Here is a 21,859-nt window from a genome sequence, read left to right on the forward strand (position 1 = left end):
TCCTTCCCTCAGCTCCTGGGTCTAGGAAGAGGAGTGCCCTTGCTCGCACTTGCTCCTCATTCCTCATTCCTTCCTCTCTCATTCCTGGAAAGGGAACAGCAAGGAGGAAATTGCCTTTCCATCCCACGCACAGCTGTTGGAAAGAAGCTCTGGCAGGCGCCAAGCTCTCCCAGAAGTGGGAATCCAGGAGAAGCCGGTCCCTGTTCCCTGCTCCCTGCCTTGGCTCACCCACTTCGGGATGAGCTCTGTCCACATACCAGCTGTTATGTGCAGCTCAAGGCCTGGCACGGGCCGCCAGTCAGAGCCCAACAGTGTTCTCTGTTCCCGGTGGAGACCTAGAAGCAGAGGGAAGGCACATCTAAAAGGGAAAACACTGGACTGCGCTCTCGGAGCAACAGCCCTTGGAGACACTTCAAGAGGCAGCTGCCCAACTGGCAGGGTCTGTATCAGGCAGCTGTGTGCCCAGGAACAGGGAGCAGGGCACATACGGCCGAGCAGGCCCTGCCATCTGTCACAGGCCTGTGCCAGTCTCTGCGTTTTAGGCAAGGTGGGAGTGGGAGGGCATCGGCAGAGAAGCGACTGCTCACCAGGCTTAGCCACATGCCACAGTTCCCCTCAAACAATCTCTTCCTCTAAACATTTGGACTCTTCCACAGCTGCTATGTGGCAGTTGCCAGTGTATATGGTTCTGTAATTAAGGGCATGGAGTTCGGAGTCAGAAAACCCTAGGTTTGAATTTGGGGGTACAAGTGTGGGTCTCGAAGTGTCCGTCTGCTCTTTTGTAAAATATACATTATAATAATGTATATTTCATTATTTCTGTATTATTAATAATTAAAGCTGCCATGAGGATTAAATTCAGTAATAATTTTAAAGAGCGAAGGGCAGTGCTTCAAAAAATACACAGTAAGTATGAAGTCAAACAAAATGTTTTTCATGCTGAGACAAGTCTCTGATGGTAAAACATTCTTATTTCATAGGTGGTAGGTTTTCTGTCTCAGTTTTGGAAGTAGAAGGAGCAATGGAGCTTTTCGGCACACCATGATGGGCATTCAGAGCCCCTAGGGATCTTGGGAAAAGGCAGATTCTGGTTCGGCAAATCTGGGGTGGAGCCTGAGAGTCTCCATTTCTGGTGAGCTCCCAGTATTGATGCTGCTGGTCCAGGGGCCACACCTGGTGTAGCCAAGTTCTGGAAAACCAGCTGTGGGACCTAGGACAAGCCATTTCTTTCTCCAGGCTTCAGCTTTCTAAGATGCAAAATTTTTTAAATTTATCTAGATCATTTCACATTCCTACCACACTATCATGTTGTGACAGGTTATCCACAAAAATGGCTGCCAACGGTTCCTCCCACCCTACCTGTCCCTCTGCAGTGCGAGTTTGCTGCTCCTCCCATGGAGAAGTGGAGTCCCTCCCCTTAAATCCAGCTTGTCCTATGACCTGTCTAGACCAGGAGAATATGGCAGAAGTAAAGCTGTGTGATTTCAGGTTTAGGCCTGAGAAGCCTGGCAGCTTCCACTTGGTCTGCTTAGAACTCAGCTGCCATGTAAAAACAAGCCTGAGCCAGACTGCTGAATGAGAAAGGGGGTTAAGGGCTGGCTAGAGCTCAGCTCCAGGCACTGGAGCTGAGGGGCCAGACATGTGAGTGCAGCCATGGTGGATATTCCAGCCCTAGCTGACCTTCTTGCTCTCACAAGTGACCCCAGCTGAGAACTCACACAGTACATGAACCACCCTGCTGATCCCAAGCCACAGAAATTACAAAAAATAAGAAGTCTGCTTTAAGCTATTAGGTATTGGGTGGTTCCTTACACAGCAAGTGATAGCAGATACACATGTTCTGCTTGCATAGGAGGGAACAGAAATTTTAAAAGCCAAAACACTTGGAAGAACTATATAGAAATATGTCTACCAACCGGAGAGCAGAATATATGCCAAGATCTGACTTATACATTTAGAGTAGATCTTCTTCATAAAGACCTCTCATCTGTATTCGATTCAATTTCATAAGTATTTATTCAGGGCTACTGGGTGATGTAAGAAAAATTGGAAACATAATTCTAAGAAATTTGTAATGTATTTGGGAATACTAGTATTTTACAAAGAAAAAAATTAGAAAATATGTTTCAATCAGTAACAGTACACTAAGCACATATCTGAGAATCAGAATATTTTAACATCAAAAACAATTCTACGGACACCTAGAAAAAGTTCAGTTAGTGTATTCTAGAGTTATCAGAGAACAGTCCAACAGAGGAGGTATAACTTGAATCTGGATAAATAGAGGAGTAAAAATGAGTATGTAATGATTGAGCCATAATGTTCAAATCTGGTATAGAAAGCTGAAAAAGTCAGCCCTACTGACAAATACATTCTAGAAAGTTCTCAATGTCCTTTATAGAGAGAATGACAATTCTTTTTTTTAAAGTAGGATCCATGCCCAGCATGGAGCCCAACATGGAACTTGAACTCACGACCCTGAGATCAACACCTGGGCTGAGATCAGGAATCAGACACTTAACTGACTAAGCCACCCAGGTGGCCTGAAATGACAATTTTATTTTGTTTTATTTTAAAAAATTTTTATTTATTTGACAGAGAGAGACAGAGAGAGACAAAGCACACGAGCAGGGGGAACGGCAAGCAGAGGAAGAGGGAGAAGTAGGTTACCCCTTGAGCAAGGAGTCCAATGTGGGACTTGATCCCAGGACCCTGGGATCATGACCTGAGCCAAAGACAGATATTTAACCAACTGAGCCACCCAGACACCCCAAGAATGACAATTCTAAATAGACATGGCATACATAATTTCACTAAACTAGTTAATTGTGAGGATACAAGAATATCATAGAACATATGCTCCAGAAATAGAAACAGAATTGTTGTCATTGAGGTAAAAATTGCAAAGGTGTAGTGTTAAAGCCAAAAAGATGACTAGAGCTTTGAAGACGAAAGGTGTACACAAACTAGTACTGGAAAATAAACACAAAGGATTTGATGAATGCAGTAATCATCTTTAGGCCTCTCATCTACATCTCAGTCATAATGGGCTTTTTGGGAAATATGTTGGACTTAATGGTTGCTACTGGTCACATGAAACCTCAGAATTAAAATTTTCCCATAATATTCTAATAAAACGAGTTTCATATTTAAGATGCAAGAAAATATAAAAAGGTACTTATTTTTCTCAACCTCATAAGCATTTTCTGTAAGGAAATTATGTACTTACAAATCATGTTTTAACTGTACTAGATAATAAATAAATCAATCCACTTTGTTAGAACAGGAAATTAATCTTGTAGGCACCTTTTCAAAACTTCATTTATCTATGTTATCATTTTGCTACCTCTTTCCTCATGAAAACACAGGGAGAAAAAACACAATCCTGACATACTGGTAATGTGAGACCTCAGAATAGTACCCATTTTAGATGAAAGTTTCAACCAAAATTCATAGTTGACCAAAAAAAAAAAAAAATCATAGTCAAGTGTTTGCATACTTACACAGAGACAAAAGACTGGCTCAGTAGTGGTATAATGTTACCCTCCTACTAGCATAGAGCTCAGTGTCAGGTACACTGTTAGTAAGCAGAGTCATTAAATGAATGGATGTCAATGTGGGCAAGCTTTCTCCCGGAAGGAGCCGTTTGAGCAGAGACATGAGTGATAAAACATTCCAGATGCAGGGAACAATTTGCACAAAATCATGAGTCAGAAGGGAGGGCTAATATTAAGAAATGATTATTGGGGCACCTGGGTGGCTCAGTGGGTTAAAGCCTCTGGTCATGATCCCAGGGTTCTGGGATCGAGCCCCACATCGGGCTCTCTGCTCAGCAGGGAGCCTGCTTCCTCCTCTCTCTCTGCCTGCCTCTCTGCCTACTTGTGATCTCTGTCTGGCAAATACATAAAATCTTAAAAAAAAAAAAAAGAAATGATTATCAGATAACAACAACAATCATACTTTAAAATAGAGAAATAGAATAAATAAAACAGAAGAAGTATGAACAACAAAAAAATGAAAGATGCGATTACTGGAGCTGGTTTGTATGTGCGTGTGCATGCCTGTTCCCCCACTTTGAGTTTTTGAGTTTTGTACTGGAAAGGGGAGAAGGTATTCCCCCAGCAAATATATTCAAGGCACAGAACTTCCAAACCATTAGCCCCAGTCCCCTGGGAGGATTGTGTTCAACCCCATCAGCAATTATCTGTAATACAGGATAACCATCTTTACCTGAGAGCAGGCTTTGAAAGGGCAAAGCACAGTCCTTGTCAGAGGAGGGTCCTTCAAGTGCATGTTCAACTGCCTAGGGAAAGACCTTCTGACTTCTCTGTTTGCTTTTCAAGGCACTGGGTTTGTCTGTGCTTTGTAACCAGGGCGGGAAAAAAGCGGGGTTGGGGGTGGGGGATGCCGTTGTCTAAATCGATCTCCTTTCTGTAATTCCAACATATCTCCCAGCTGTTTCTTTCTAGAAATCCACTGTACTGAAACAGAAGACTGCCTAATTATCATCTTAAAAAAATCAGAAAACAGAAGTGCATACTGGAGGAAAATTATGAATGGGAAGTACAAAATGGCGGGGTTTGAATCATTGATTATTATCGGATACACCTTCTTGATGTGTGAGAGAAAAGCTGCAAAACTAACAAATACGGTTCCTTGGGGACATGTGCATCTGTAGAATAAGGTGCCCTCTAAGCCAAGCACTTCACAAGGGGACTTTGGCTTTATAAGTATGAGGCCATAAATTCACCACAGCCACTGAAACTATAGATGGAATCATCAATCACATAAACGAGCCTCAACAAGTTTTTTTTTTTTTTTTAAGTAGGCTCCATGTCCAATGTGGGGCTCGAACTCAAGACCCTGAGATTAAGCATCTCATGCTCTATCGACTGAGCCAGCCAGGCATCCACAATAAGATTTTGCTTTATTTGAGTATATATTCAACTCAAAGCTTTGAAATAATAGTTTTTGTGCATAGTTAATTAAGCTTACTGAATAGAGACAATTTGTTGAGCAGTACTTCTAAGCCTTTTGGGTGAAGAGGGAGTTCATGTGCCTCTTTGAGGAACTCAAGAAAGTGGGGCACCTGGGTGGCTCAGTGGGTTGAAGCCTCTGCCTTCGGCTCAGGTCATGATTTCAGGGTTCTGGGATGGAGCCCTGCATCGGGCTCTCTGCTCAGCAGGGAGCCTGCTTCCCTTCCTCTCTCTCTGCCTGCCTCTCTGACTACTTGTGATCTCTGTCAAATAAGTAAATGAAATTTAAAAAAAAAAAAAAAAGAAAGAAAGAAAGTGATGAGCCCTTTAACCCAGAAGGATACGCCAACAGATAAGAATTTGCGTCAAGTATGGAGGAATTCATGGGTCACCTGGGTCTACTGTGGAAGCCTTCTGCCTTCGAGACACTGGAAGCCAAGAGCAATACCTCAGGTCTGCGTGGCACTGGAAGCAGAATTTTCATTTTGTAGGTGGTATGCACATCCAGGCAGGCTGTGTTGACATATAACTGTTTGTTTTTTAAATATTTAAAAAAATCTTTTAATTGTGGTAAAATATACGTAACATAAAGTTTACCATCTTAACCATTTTTTAGTGTACAGTTAAGTGTATTCACACTGTTGTGCAACCAATCTCCAGAGCTCTTCTCATCTTGGGAAGCTGAAGCTCTACAACAAGTCCCCCTCCCAGTCCCCCGTAGCAACTACCATTTTACTTTGTTTCTATGAATTTAACTACTCTAGGTGCCTGGTATAAGTGGTATATAAGAGAGTATTAGAGGTTTTTATCTGTCTTATTGCACTTTGCACCATGTCTTGAAGGTTCTTTGCCTATGTTGTAGTATTTGTCAGAATTTCCTTTCCTTTTATTTTTTTTTATTTTTTTAGAAAATTTTATTTATTTATTTAACAGCCAGAGATCACAAGCAGGCATAAAGGCAGGCAGAAATGGGGGGAAGCAGGCTCCCCTTTGAGCAGAGAGCCCGATGCAGGGCTCGATCCCAGGACCCTGAGATCATGACCTGAGCCAAAGGCAGAGGCTTAACTCACTGAGCCACCCAGGTGCCCCTTCCCTTCCATTTAAAGACTGAAGAATATTCCTTTGTATGTATAGACCACATTTTGCTTATCCATGTGTCAGTAGACATTTGGGTTGCTTCCACCTCTTGGCTATTATGAATAATTTTGCCATAAACGTGCATGAATGGATATTGTCTCTTCGAGATCCTGCTTTTAATTCTTTTAGATTAATACTCAGAAGTGGAACGACATGATGGTTTTGATACAGTCGTTTTGATGGGCCCCTTTTATGCAAGGAACACCATGACTCAGCAATTCAGAGTCAGGTCCCTTGTCAAAAGGGTCCCTCCCAAAATGTGAAATTGGTGTTTCATCACTAAGTCATGCACATGACAGACTTCTTGATCCTTGTGCTATACTTTGCCCCTCCTCAATTATGTGACTTTTACTTTCAGCTTTATTCCTTTCAGTATTTTTTTTAACTTTTACAAGTATGTATTAAATTTATAATAAAAAGGCAATAAAGATTTTTTAAAATCTGTTAAAACTAAGTATTTAAGGGTATCTTAGCTAACTCTTAAGATACCAATTAAAAATGAATATTAGTAAGTGAATTCTATACAGAGAATATATATATTCTAATATAATATACATTAGATCTGTTAGAAATCTATTTGAAGACTTTATGTACAAAATGGAGCCAAGAATAAAGACACATAAATTTTTCCTCCTCTTTACCCTTAGTGTCCAACATAACACTGATGAATAAAACTAAGTATATTCAAGAAGACTTCAAATAACAGAGATGTCTGTCCCTGATTTATCAAATGGAAAAGAAAATAAGTTAAATTTTTAGTTGAGTAAGTAGAACTCATTGTTACATGTAAACAAGTAGAGCCATTGTCATTTTAAAAGTGAAATTAAATAACATGAGATGTAGACCATTCAAGATGCCATGGCAGCTCCAAAAATGAGGGGTAACTGAGCTTAGAACGACCAAAAGTCCTTTATAAGCTGATAATGGTTAGCACACGATTCCCTGTCATGGGTAGTTGGCCCACCAGATGGTGCCGGAACCTTTTACCTTCTCACTTTTGACTCCCATCTTGTCCCAAACCCACCACAAGGAGATGAGGCCTCAGGATGGAGAAAGGACATCACTTGTTTATTTCCTGGTTGTCAGGACAGCTAGAATTTTAATGTTTTGGTTGGGGGCGGGGGTTGGTCACATCAACATGGTAGCATCAACAGGAACCTGAGTCACAATAGCTCTGACAACACCTCTGGGTTAAAACCATTTCATTAAAAGAATCTCTTCAAAATATCACATGCCCATTTGTGCTGCCGAAAGTCAAAGCCAAGAACTTGGCCTATGTCATTCCAATTATTGTCAGGTCATCAAAAATTGGTTTCAGAACATACTCCTTTTGGAAATGTCTTTGATGATTGCTTTGCAACTCAGCCCGTGCATATGTACTGCAAGATTCAGTACCCTTAGCAACCTAGAATTTCTACTTATTTGCTTATGGCTGTTCTCAAGCACCACAAACACAAAGGGTAAAGGAGCTAGCTCTCCTTGCGAGACTCTTAAATGTTTTCAGAACAAGGACCCGATCTACTCTTTCTTTTCTATCCCCTCCCCTCCCTAGAGCTTAGTATAATGCTCTGCATGTCAGAAACATTTGTTAATTTTAACACCATCTCTTCTAGAAAGATTAGAGAACACTTTACCAGGATGTCAGAAAAAAGGAAACTGGGCAGATAAGCACCCTTGAGATTATAGTGTAAGCTAGATGCATCTCTCCTTCTCACACATATGAACAAATCTTAATGACAATTCACTGAGAATTTTGGTGAAAAATAAATGGTTTTTTTTTCCAGCTTTACTGACATACAAAAAATAGATTCTTGAACCAATTTCCAAGGCTCTGATTTCTTTGTACTGGTGACTACTTATTTGTATTTTCAGCCCAGACTGGTCTTTAAAGGGCCTGTCTGCTACGTATTATTACCTCAGAGGCCCTTTACACTTCAAAATTGTCCAAAGCTGAGCTCATTTAGTTCCTAAAATATCAGCTCCACAAGAGCTGGAACTTGGTGTTGTTCATTGTTGGATCCCCAGGCCCTAAAGTAGTGTCTATCATGCAGGTGGGTGCTCAGTAAAGATTTGTTGAATGAACTGATGAATGAATGAGTGAAAAGGTCTTCCCAGGAGGCCAAGTCTTCCATTACTGCTACACATTGCAAGAGTGTTCTCCAGCACTTGACAACTAAGATTGAACACTATACTTCTTCCTATTATCTCCTCCTTCCAGTCTCCTCTTCTTCCATCAAATCACACTCTCTGCTGCCTCCTCCCTATCCATCTCTAAATATGCTCAGAATCTAATTATCAAACAACCGAATGGTCCTTTATTATACAAGGCTCTCCAGAAATCGGTTCCCAATCTCCGTTCTCTAGCCCCACCTCACCCTTCATACTCTTGTAATCTTGAAAACCCTAGAGCTCCCAACTTGCATCCCACTTGGCCTCTTCTGTGCCTTTCTCAGGCAAGGTCTGACTTGCCTGCGCTGCCTAGCCTTTCTTATCCTTCATTTCCTACTGCAGGCATTACCTCCCTTATGGAGTCTTTCCCAGGACCCTTGTTCTCCCAGACAAGCAAACTGGTCTTCCTCTGTGCTCTTGTAATACCTTAAACTAGGACTTCCCAAGCTTTTTCACATTTTGGTACACACAGAAGAAGATTCAAGGTAAAGGGGCCAGGCTGTTCCTGGCCATAAGCAACTGGCCTGGGTCTCAGGACGCCATAGTCCTTGTGCAGCAACATCTGGGTACGCTTGTAACCCAGTCATGGCACATCCGCATGACACATCACACGAGCTGACATGCTCTCAGCATGTGACAATCACTGCATTCGCCCCACTATGCTATAAATATTTGTGTTTGTACTTCCTTGCACCTGTGAACTCCTCAAGGGCAGGAACCCTGTGTTCTCATTTTTCAGGTTTTAAATTATCACACGGTAAAGCTGACTTCTTGATGTATGAAGTTCTATAAACGTTATCACATGTATAGATTCCTGTAACGAGGACCACAATTAGGATGGAGAAGCTCCATGACATAAGGTATTATCACACCCTTCCCTAACCCTCACCCCTGTTCTCTGTCACTATAGCTCTATCTTTTGCAGAATGTCCTATAAATGGAATCATACGGTACATAACCTTTTGAAACTGGCTTCTTTCACTTAGCACAATGCCTTTGACACTTATCCAAAATTGTTGTGTGTATCGATAGCTTGTTCCTTTTTATTGCCGAGTCATATTTCATTGTAAGGATTTACCACAGTCTGTTTATCCATGTATCCGTGGAAGGAAGTTTGGGCTATTTCCAGTCTGGGGCAATTTTGAATACAGCTGCTATAAACTTTTGTGAAAGGTTTTTCTGTGAACATGAGTTTTCATTTCTCTGGGGTGAAGACCCAGGAGTGGGACTGTATGGGTTTTACTGCAAGCATGTATTTAGCTTTATGAGAAGCTACCAAATAGTCCCCCAAGTGGCTATACCATCTGACTGGTCCACTGTCCTGGCAATCAGTGAGAGTTCTGTTAGTTCCACATCCTGGCTAGCACTTGGCATTGCCGGCAGCTGTCCTTTTTGCCATTCTAGTAGGTGTAGTGCGGCACCCCACTGTAGCCTTGACTTTTATCCTCGTACAAGTGCTCAGCACATTGGTAGGTTATCCACAAATATTCGTTAACCAGAAATCAACTCATCCTATTTTTACTTCTATTTTTAACCTCACTAGTGTTTTCATTATACTTCCTACCAAGCTTTGTGTTTAAAAAACCAAAGAAACTGCAGAGAAGTATTACATTCCTTCCTACCCGCCTGTACTCACTCCTCCTACCAGGTTCTAAATGAATCATTCTTCCTACTAGAAGACTAGAATCTTCCTACCAGAAGATACAGCAACATAACCTATAACTTCCTCTCAAACTTAAGCTGGACCTGAAGGCCTGCGATCCAGATCGCTTCTGAAAGGCTCTGCTATCACTGCTCCTAGCTTACCAGTGAACAGTAAGAATCATTATCAGTAGGTAGATAATTGGATGAGCCAGGCACTGGGAAAGGAGATGTTCCTAATAATAACTAACTTACCCCTCCATCCCTATGAGGTAGGCATGATTCTCATTTTACAGACATGAGGACTGAGACTTACTGAAACTGACAAAGTCACCCAAAGCCATACAGCCAGTAAATGAAGCAGGAGGGTGCACACCCAGGTCAGACTAGTTCTGGAAACTACGGTCCTAACCATTCTGTGGGGCTACTCTACTGGGCAAAGAAACCAGGTGTTCTTCAATCAACAACAAAAACAATCTCAAGTCCCTTTAATTTTGAAGGTTATAAAACTTTAGGAAAGTGAACCATTCCCGGGGACCTCCCAGTCTAGGGAGCCTGTACTGCCTGGCTGGAGGACAGACTAAGGATTTTAGATCTTATTCCTGTGAAAAGTCAGCAGCACGAGTGAGACTCAGTTGAGTGAACGGGACTGGCAGCACTTGCCCCGTGAAGACTGCCCCTGCCCATTGAATCCTGAACCCCATTCAGAGTTCTGTGTTCTATACCTGATGGCATCCTCCACTCTACACATGAGCTGAAGTTATAATAATGGTTTGCTTTTTGCGTTGAGTCATAAAAATAAAATCACATTTATGTATAAAAAGAAAACTAATAATATACTAACTCGGATCATCTAATGACTAAGCACATCCACGGGTAACACAGAACTTCAGTCTTTGGAAACTTATCTAGCAGTAATTCTAATAAAACAAGACACACGAGACTTTTCACCGGATATGTGGAGCTAAAACCAAGGCCAATAAACCATCAAACTGGAATTTAGTGGTCTGGCTTTAGTATTTTGATTTACAGTATTTCTTATCTCTTTCATTACCTACTTTCTCCCCAACCTGTAAACAATACGCTTCAATGAGCTTGGAGCTGAGTCTATTTCTTTTCATGTTACTGATCAGGCAAGCAAGAGACACAAATCTCAGGATCCTAGGGCTTAAGCAGTCATTCTCCTTAATCCAACTACAGTCAATCATTTCATCTTCAGGTATGAAATCAGGAAGAAAATGTGCGCACTAAAAAGAAAAGTTCTCCAATGAAATGACGTCACAAACAGTAGTTTGGGGACATCATAGTTGCCAGTTCTAAAATGTCACAGTCTTGTGTGTTTTAATCCCATAGAATGACAACCTCGGTTTATAAATTTTCTCTACAATGAACTACATAACAAAAAGAGGTTTCCTTTGCACCCATGCAAACTGTAAAAATGTTTTAAAACAGAGAGTGCTACCAAGTGACTACTACTATGGAAAATCACGGCAACTCTAAACACATTTGGCTCAAAGTATCAAGTGATAAAAGTCAAGGGTAATGAATTTTACCCATTTGGAGAGCTTTTCTTAACCTGTGGCAGTTCTTTTATATGTGGGCCTCCACACAATGTTCTCATTGCAATGCTTAAACATTCAATAATCATAGAATCTGCTGAAAGAATAGCATTTAAACAAATTCATAAGTGCCAGTGATTAGTGAGAAAGCATTAAATAGCAGAATGACTGGAAACTTTCCAATTAGCATTCCAAAGTGTATGCATTACTGACAAACTTCTCACATTTAAAACTTCAACAACCTCAAGAAAGACTTACATATTTATATAAACCATAAGCCACTTATCAAGGATCTGAACTTTCTGTAAAAAGTAGTTTTTTCCAAAGGAGAAAAACTTATTTATCAAGACCACTGAAGATAAAGAAGCAATTAAATACAAACTAATGTGTATAGCCAATAGAGCATTTTCTGTTTCAAAATCAAAACTTTTCATCCTGACAGATACATTTGTCACTGAGAGCTACTACTTTTAAAAGAAAATAAACACAGCACAATCCAATTTCCCTTGCAAAAGGCATAGTCCAAAGTTTACTGTGAATGATAACCTATTATAATACCATATATAAAGATGAGCAGCTAAAATCAGTTTCTCTCTTCCCAAAAGTGCCTCTAGACAGTGAGTCTTAAGGAAATAAACAGCCAAAGCAATGTAAGGTTGTTACACTTTTCTTTGACAAGATATTCCTGCCTCACCTCCAATATTTTTTTAAAAATTAGAATTACTGAGACAAAACTCAGAAGGATCCCATCGGTTTTCTACCAAAGGCATCGTTTTTGTATAATTCTGAGACATGGTCTTCAACCCATGTCCAAATAAATTCATCTTACCAAAAAACATAAGCTAATCTCAGAAAGCAATGATAAGACCCCGGATATTTGTACTTGAGGACTAGTACTCACTGGCAGGGATGTTCTCCTTCATCCTCTACTGCCTGGCCGAAGCCCCACGGAGTGGAAAAAGTCTGCCAAGTCTCTCCTTCAAGATCCTCGTCCATGGTAGGAAGGCAAAACAGCCCACTTTTTCCTAAGGATGGAAAGAAAGAACTTTGCTCTTTATTCTTTTAAAAGAAGAATGTATCATAGCAAACAACTAACTGCTAGGCAAGAAGAGTGAGAGAGGAAGGAGAGGAGGAATTGATGCTGAGAGGCCAATCATATTTCATCACTCAGCTACTTGGAAACCAGATACGCTCAGACAATCACGTGCTCGGAGAGATTTAAGGATGCGAAAGAGGAGCAGCTCTGTCTTTTGTAAATTATTCACAGGGACTTTTTTTTTCTGATCATGAGCAAAGTTGCACAGGTTACCCATTTAAGAAAAAAGCAGTCGGGTTCGGAATAGGGCATATAAACCGACCAGTCCAGAAATGAGATTTCTTCTGATTGAAGTTTTGCCCCTGACCACTATGAATCAAGACAACCCAGTGCCATTAGAATCAAAGTGGTAGTATACTGGGAATGAACTGGCACCTTCTGAAGGTCTGAAGAGGTCACAAGTGCAGTTTCAGCATTTGCCTCTGACGAAAATGAATATTCGCTTCTCGTCTTCTGAGAACTCACTATGGGGTGTTTTGCGCCATGAGCTGGAACGAAGCCACCCGCACGCAGCTCGCACAGCTCTCTCAGATTTCAAAGTGCTGCCTGACTTCTCCCGTGGCTTTCTTGTGTTTCATCCAAATTTGATACGGTAGCATGTCTACCTTAAAGCTATTCAAAAGTTGCCAATTTTTAGGCTAGATCATACCCAGTAATTTAAACCCAGGGGAAAAACGCCAGTCCGGGAAGCTCTGAGAAAGCATTGGTTTCTCATGGCAAAGATGAGGGATGTCGGGGGCACATTGGAATTTGGAATGTTTCTTTCTCTCTAGACCGGGATTTCTCTGCCTCTGCATTACTGACATTTTGGGCCAGGTATTTCTTTGTTGTGGGGGTGCCCTCTATATCAGAAGGTGCTGAGCAGCATCCCTGGCCTTGAACCAGCAGCATCTCCCCAGCTGTGACAATCAAAAATGTCTCCAGACCTTGCCAAATATCCCCTCGGAGGTACAATCATGCCCAACTGAACCCACTATGCTGGACTCATTTCTTTGGTGAACTTGTTCAAAAGAGGAAGAACGTGATTTACATCTGAGATAGGCTCCTGCCAAAGACAGGTGGTAGGAAAAGTCAAGGCTGTGGGTGAACCATACGTCTGACATGCAGGTGGCCAATTCGATTTGTCAGAATGGAGACATATCGGAGGTGGGGAATACCAACTCTCCATGGAGATTTGCTAAACTGCTCACTACCTGTGATGATGAATTCTGTGTCACCTTGACCGGGCTATGGGGTGCCCAGATTTTTGGTTAAACGTTATCTGGGGTGCACCTGTGAGGGTGCTTCCAAATGGATTAACATTTGAATTCATAAACTCAATAAAGCAGACTGTCTTCCCCAATGTGGGTGAGCCTCCTCCAGTCCACTGGAGGTCTGAATAGAACAAAAGGTGGAGTAAGGGGGAATTTGCTCTCTCTGCCTAGTCTTGAGCTGGCCCATGGGTCTTCTCAGTCACTCCGACTAGAACTTACACCAGTGGCTCCCCTGCGTCTCCAGCTTACAGATGGCGAATCATGGGACTTCTCAGCCTCCAGAATCACGCGAGCCAATTCCTTAGAATACACCTCTAGGAACCCTTGTCCCAATATGTGCGTGTGTGTGCACGTGTGTGTGTTCTATTGGTTCTGTTTCTTGGAGAGTCCTAACTAATACACTATTACAGTTTGTAAGTCTCCCAAACCTGCCGTTTAAAATATGCTAATTTCTCCTTAGTTACACATCCTTCATTTTACCTTGGTTTCTGTCATCCCATTGCAAGTAAGGTTTGCTCTGGCAAACTATTCTGAGCTGATCTTTGACAGCAAAACAAATCAAGGCAGAGATAATGAGGACATAGATTCCCTGCTTATTCGTGTAACCTTAACTAACCCCAGTTGAGATGTTTCCTTATGAGCCGCAGATTAGTGCCAAAAAAAAAAAAAAAAAAAAAGAAGAAGAAGAAGAAGAAGAAAAAAAAGAAGAAGAAGAAGTCTTTTCAGTTAAATACAATAACAGCAGTCTATTTAAATTCAACACTGGGAAAATGAGGCAGATGGTTTCAAAAGCAAAAGCGCAGTTCAAGTCCACAGGTAATGGCGGACATCTTGTCATTAAGAAGGATGGCCCGCCTAAGGGTGCAATCTTGCAGACAGGACGTTGTCTTGGGAGAAGGAACAGCCTTCGGGGCCTCAGAATTTGCTTTCTGAGTAGGAGTGGGTGTGACCCAAAGGAAGGCAAGTTCCTCACATGGTAAACTGTGTCAGTACAGCCGCCTGTCCACTCCAGGGCTTATTCTAGAAATTAGTGTGGAGGGGTCAGTCTCTGAAGTGCTGAGGTTTGTGCTTTCAGGCTCCTCTGAGAAAAGGGTATGGAATAGGCAGAGGAAGAGAGGTGCCTGCTCCATTTGCTTTGGGATAGGAAAGCGAAACAGAGTATTGAATAGAGCACATTGGTGTCCTGAAATGTGTAAGCCATGTCTTCCTCTATGAACTGGACTGGAGGAGGAGGAAGCTGTCTGCCTTGGGAAATGTCCAGGATGCACAGTGTGGGGGGAAGGACCCTCCAGGTAAGTGCTGGGTCCTCGAAGAAACAGCTTCAAGAAATAAATCTATTTCCAGCCTGTTTCCCATGTTTATTCCTTGGCTGTGTGCTAGGGGTTTTTTCTTAACTTGGCAACACTCATTTCTTAATAATGTCAAGAGCTACCGAGTGAACTGCTGCGGTTCTGCATCGTTGCTGGATAGCAAGGGCTTGTTAAACACCTACCGAATGGTCCGCACAGTGGCAAATATGAAAGACTTAGATCACGTTTTGCCACCCTCAAAAAGCCTATATTCTAGGAATCTATGGAGAGATGGTAAATATCCAAGAGCAGCACATGTGAAACATTTCATGTCATGTTCTCATTTGTTTTTACATCAAACTGGGTTGTTTTGCCTACTTCAAAATACTAAGGTACACTTTGAGTGATTTTATTACTTTTTAAGATTTTATTTATGATTTGACACAGAGAGAGAGAGCACAAGGAGAGAGAGGGGCAGAGGCAGAGGGAGAAGCAGGCCCCCTGCTAAGCAGGGAGCCTGATGCGGGGCTCCGTCCCAGGACCCTGCGATCATGACCTGAGCCAAAGGCAGATGCTTAACCAACTGAGCCACCCAGGTATCCCTCTGAGTGATTTTAAATTACCTATGAACATAATCATCTTTTTTGACTAGTCAACAGGAAAGTAAGACTATTATTTTATAGCTGAGAAGATAATTTTATAACACTTTAAGGAAGGTTTTGAGAATTATTTCAAATTGTTCAGATCAAGTCCTTAATTCTAGGTCTGACATTCAAGGTCTGACATTTCAGTGCCATGATTTTCCATCTCCAAACATTTGTTTTTTCTCTGTCCTCCCATTAGAACATCAACTGCCTTCTTCCTGACCAAAATCAATCTTTCCTCAAAGGCCTGATTCACAGCTTACCTCCTATGATGCCTTCCACTTTCTCCAAGAGAATTAATCTCACCACCTCAGTACTCGGGAAGGACACAGTACCTCTATAAAGCAGTTATCACATTCTGCCATACATTATAGGTAGTTGGGTATAATTTTGCTAGGCTCACTTACTGTTCTAGTAGGCTTCTTGTAGATGCTTTCGCATTTTCTACGTAGATGATCATGTGATCTACAAATGAAATCCGTTCTGCTTCTTCCTCTTCCTGTCCTTCTCTCCCCACTTCTCCCCCTTGCCTTAATGTACTGGTTAGAACCCCCAGTACAATGCTGAATAGAAGTGGCAAGCAGGGAGATCTTTGCCCTGGTCCTGATCTTATGGGGAAATCATTCTTAAATAGTGGCAAGAGCTGATAAACTGAACTTTATCAAAATTTTTGAAGTGTGGTATTCAACAGGGTGGGTGCAGAGAAAATATTTTTTGTGTTTCTGCAGAGGTGGGGATTTCTGAATAAATTTTGCTGAAAACTTGGGATTCAGAGCCAAGAGCAAGCCTTGGGAAAGTCATGTAGAACAGGATAGATACTGAGAGAACTCCAGAGAGATTCTTCTAACTCTGGAGGTATGTGTTAACATTTCAAGGGAAAAGGAGGCTCAGGGCCTTGGAGAACCAGTCATTCAGGCTTAAGTAGTCATTAAAAAGATACATTCTAAAAGGTTAGAGTGAGGGGCACCTGGGTGGCTCAGTGGGTTAAAACCTCTGCCTTGAGCTCAGGTCATGATCCCAGGGTCCTGGGATTGAGCAGCAGGTAGCCTGCTTCCCCCTCTCTCTCTGCCTGCCTCTCTGCCTATTTGTGATCTCTGTCAAATTAAAAGAAAAAAAAAAAAAAAGGTTAGAGTGAGAACCCAAGATCTTTTCACCCCATCCCCAAGAAGCAAAAGTTTTATTCCCTCTTTTTAAGAGAACAGGGTAAGACAATTGCCTCTTTCTCTTATACATGAGCAGGGAACATGCATTCTTCTCCATCCCACACCTATGGATCATCTGGTCCCTCAAAGGAGAGATTTTTTTTCTATCTGACTTTCACTGTGAGGCCCCAGGCGGTAAGGTTGGGGGCAAATGGGCCAATGCAATGATTATTAGTTTTTTAATATATTTTTTAATTTTTTTATTAATATATAATGCACTATTAGCCCCAGGGGTACCGGTCTGTAAATCGCCAGGTGTACACACTTCACAGCACTCACCATAGCACATACCCTCCCCAATGTCCATCACCCCACCCCCCTCTCCCTACCCACTGCAATGATTATTATGTAAATAACACTACTGATAGTCTGTCTCTGAGTCAGAAACCTCATGGACACAATCATGATAAAATTAATGAGATGAGTATTACAAACCTAACAAAAAGACTGTATGCTTTGCTTTCTGTCTCTCCTGCTGCAGGAGGCTGTAAAGAATAGGTCTTAATTTTCTGAAAATTGATAAATGCCATTAGGTCAAAGGCAGCTTCTGTGCTCAGTTACCTGTCGGGTTTCTCCTTCATTTTTTTTTCCTTTTTTTTCCCCCTGTGATTAAATATACATACCATTAAATTTGCCATTTTAACCATTTTTAAATGTACAGTTCAGTGACATTAAGTACACTCACATGCCATGTAACCATCACCTCTATCCATTTCTGGAATTTTTCATCATCCCCAAAAGAAACTCTATACCCCTGAGGTAGTAATTCCTCATAACCCCTTCCCACAGTCCCTGGTAAAATCTATTCTACTTTCTGTCTCCATGAATTTGCCTACTCTAGATACCTCATGTAAGTGAAATCACACAGGATTTGTTCTTTAGTGTTTGGCTTACTTTACTTAACATAATGCTTTCAAAGTTTATCCGTCTTGTTACATGTATGAGAATTTCATCCCTATTTATAGATGAGTTAATATTCCATGGTAATGGATAGACCACATTTTTATCCATTCATCTGCTGATGGACACTTGGGTTGTTTCCACCTTTTGCCTAGAGTGGCAAATGTTGCTATGAATATTGGTGTACAAGTATGTTTGAGTTCCTGCTTTCGATTCTCTTGAATATACACCTAAGAGTGAAATTGCAGGATCATATGGTATTTCTATGTTTAACTTTTTGAGAAACTGCCAAATTGTTTTCCACAGCAGCTACACCATTTTTCATGCCCACTGCAACGCATAAGGGTTTTGATTCGCCACATCCTCGCCAACGCGTGTTATTTTACATTTTTTTTCACTTTTGTGCTTTTGTCAGCTCTTTGGTAATTTAAAGCTTTATAAAAAATATTTTATCCAGGGAATTGGTCTGAATGACTGACCCTGCCACTCTCAGAAACAGGAGACCTCATTTTACTTCTTCTACATACTTCTATGACAGTACCGCACAGATTTGGTAATAAACCTCAAAGTAACATCATTGGCTCTATTAAATAACAAAAATTCAACAGAGTAAAACCTAAAGACTTAATTGGCTATATTGAATGATTCATGAATTGGGCCTCATCCCATCCAGCAAGTATAAAGGAACCCAAGTTGCTGTGCAAAATGGAAGGCTTTTATAAACAGAAGGGAGCAGAGATAAAGAAAGAGCAGATTACATCATCTCCCTTTGTGGGATAGAAGAGCGTCTATGTGGCAGATTACCTCACTGGTGCTAACCAGAAAATTCCAGACTGACCCATTAAGACTACATTTCCAGGAAAGTCTGAAACTGTGATTAGGTTAGGGAGTAAGCCCTGGTTTGGTGAGGTGGGCCGGATATAAGTGACTCCATTTGGGGTCTATGGTTTTCTTTTTAACAGCTCTATAGCATCAGAGAAAACTTATATTACTGGTAGAAAAGTTATAACAAATACATCTTTAATTTTAAATTAAGATGTATATTATTTTAAATTCCTAGGTGCATTTTTGGTATTTCTCCATATACAGATTTCTGCCCTTCTCATGTGGTTGACACACTGTTAATGCAGAATGAACTCTAAAGATATATCAGCCATAGAATGAATGATTTAAAGTTGAAACCACCCTTTGGAGACTGGCCTGCTTAGTGTTTCACAAAAAATGTTTTTGTCTAGTAACAATAAAAGGTGACTTTAATGAAAATTGAGGACATGTTAATGCTACTCTTCTGTTATCTATATGCATTCATTTATTTTTGTATTTCCTTTTATTTTCTCTATAAAAGAGTTAGGAAATTTCACATAGCTTGCTGAGGATAAAAAACAATCTTTTTCAACTTTGAACTTATAGTTAGAAATAATAAACATAGGATGAGATTCTACCTTCCCTGCAGAAAGAAAAGAAAATGTCATTAAAAATATAAATTGATTACAATCTTCTGAAATTGAATGGGGAATGTTCATCCTAAACTTCCTCTGTCAATCTAAATGCTCCAGTAATATTGTCCGAGGTTCAGATAAGTTGGCTATTAGCTAAATTAGCTTTGAATATACAAGTGGCACTCAAAAACCTGGCTAGCAATGAAAGATTTAAGTTGAATGGTCCCTGCAATGAGAAATGAGGAAAGGGTTAGAAAAGCTCATTACTTAGAATTCACACAGCAATTCATATTTTCTATGCTTCTATAATCAGATGCAAGTCATTGCTCTAAAAGGCCCCGTGCAGTTTTTAGTGGGCAGTATTTTCCATAAAGCTCACAAAAGAGAATTCCCTATTTCCACCAATCTTCCTTCCCTACCCATTTGTTCAGTGTTCACTGAGTACCCAGAGTGAGCCAGGTACTGTACTAAGCAGCGGGGCTAGAGAAGTGAATTAACGTCTGGGCAAGTTCACTGACTTCGGCATCTCTTTCCCCACAATGTTTGAGATGGCGGGTTGCAGTTTTGTTGTACCCGGATTTTGCCTCCTTGCTCACGTTCTTTGATCGTTCCTCATCCACCACGTTACACCCACCTCCTATTCGGTACTGGACATGTCTTTATCTCTAAAGCATTGCTATTCACTCCCTCTACGTTCTACATCTTCTAAGCCAATCCCAATCACCCTCTTTTCCTCAGCTCTGGAACGGGTCTAGCTGCCCAATGAGAGTTGGGATTAAGGATGACAGGTAAAATACAGGACCGCCACCATATCTGAATTTCAAATAAATAATGACTTTTTTAGTATAAGTATATCCCATGTAATATTTGAGATAGGATAAACTTATACTAAACAATTATTTGATATTATCTGAAGTTCAGATATAACTAGGAATCCTAAATTTTTATTTGCTAAATCTGCTAAGCCTAGTCGGGGTAAACAAGATATATTCCTCAAGGAACTGACCACTGTGATTTAATGCATATGCTACTAGATGAATTACAGTAGGACTGGCTTTGGGCTAGTCTTAGGTTGAGCTCCCCCAGAAGCAGACCCTCAGAGAAGGATGAGTGCAAGTGGCTAATTTGGGAGGTGACATAAGAGAGGGAAGAGAAGGAAGTCAATGTGGTGTGCACTAACCCACAAGTTACTGCTGTGGGTAAGTGAGAACCCACTTCAGAGCTGTCTCCCCCAAGGAAAAAGAACGCTGCAATATCTTTCTTCAACTCACATTTGGCCTCAGTGGAGGACCACTGCTGGGGATCTGAATTCCCCTGCATTTCCAGCCAAGCATGTCTCAGCAGCCAGATGAAAGCCTCTGGCAGAGTGATAGTGAAAGCCTGCAGAAACGGGGAGTGCCAAGGGGATATGAACAGGCACTGCCGTGACAGCATCTGCTACAGTGATATCTCTGGATCATGAGCCCTGCATAAACTGAGTTAATTTGGGAATCAAGTTTAAGTCCAAAAATCATGGGAAGTAAGAACTGGGAAAGACCTCAAAGATAATCTAGTCCAACTCCCTTGTTATGGCTCAGGGAGTTACTTACCCAAAGGCAAAGAGTTACCTATCAACAGGTCTAAGATGCTATTTCTATTATTATTAGGTCATCAGACACTGACGGATGATGTGCAAAGAATGTTCACGTTTCATGGACACCGGTGTGAGCACTCTACACCCAAGAGAGAAGGAGCTCTTTGAGTTTGGTTAGGAGGGGGGTGTTGGGCAATCACCAGAGTTCTGGTAATTATGTAGACCCAGAAGGGACGCTCTCGCTGTGAGCTGAAAATCCAGCCTCCTGCTTGGGTCTGGGAGACAGAGTAGGACATAAACTAGGAAATCATACCTCTTGCATGCAGAGGAAGCCCTGCACGAGTACCATGTCACTGACCTTTCTCTGCTCCCCAACCTCAAGTCAGTGAGGTGCCTGGTGTTCCCCAGTTCACACAGCAAGATCCCATCTTAAAAAACTCACCTGGAGGAGGCCGGAGCAGGCTGGACTCACCTCTCTACTCTATCCACTCCAATATTCCCCCAGAGGGGTCCACACAAACCTTAGGGTTGGACAGAATCCTTGCTCTGATTCCCTCTCAAAGTTTTGTGTGAAAATCGAGCGGGATCATGGTGTGAAATCTCTAAATTTCTATAAATTTCTAGCATTCTATAAAAGATAACATATAACTGAGATATTCCAGCTCCTGGTGTAGAACTGCCACATAGTAGATGCTCAACAAATGTTTAATGAATAAGGGATAGAGTCCCTGAATTGTAATTCATTGCTTGTCCTCACATAAAAATTCAATGTATTCCATTGCTTTTTGTTCAGTTTGTTAGAGACTCCTGACTCCATGATTTGGTTATATTGCTCATCTTCCGTGATCTCTGATATAGGGGGCAGCAATGGAAATAGGAGTAGCTAAGGACAAAGATGGCAAGAAGAAATACCCAGTGCAAATTCTGTGACCTGAACCAAGTTTTTGCAGATCTAATGATCTTTGAAAGGTATCCATGAGG

At 41.3% G+C, this 21,859-nt stretch overlaps 1 protein-coding gene across 1 annotated transcript in view; it reads right to left on the reverse strand.

Annotated features, from left to right (window-relative positions):
• The window catches only part of FRMPD4 (FERM and PDZ domain containing 4), an 847,457-nt gene that overhangs the window by 783,315 nt on the left and 42,283 nt on the right, over window positions 1–21,859 (reverse strand). The window contains exon 3 of the mRNA XM_032880199.1: window positions 12,384–12,507. Within this exon, the coding sequence (XP_032736090.1) occupies window positions 12,384–12,507 (124 nt within the window). The remainder of the gene's footprint in view (window positions 1–12,383; window positions 12,508–21,859) is intronic.

The sequence above is a fragment of the Lontra canadensis genome, unplaced genomic scaffold (assembly GCF_010015895.1).
Source record: "Lontra canadensis isolate GAN:19392208 unplaced genomic scaffold, GSC_riverotter_1.0 scaffold68, whole genome shotgun sequence".
Classification (NCBI taxonomy): domain Eukaryota; kingdom Metazoa; phylum Chordata; class Mammalia; order Carnivora; family Mustelidae; genus Lontra; species Lontra canadensis.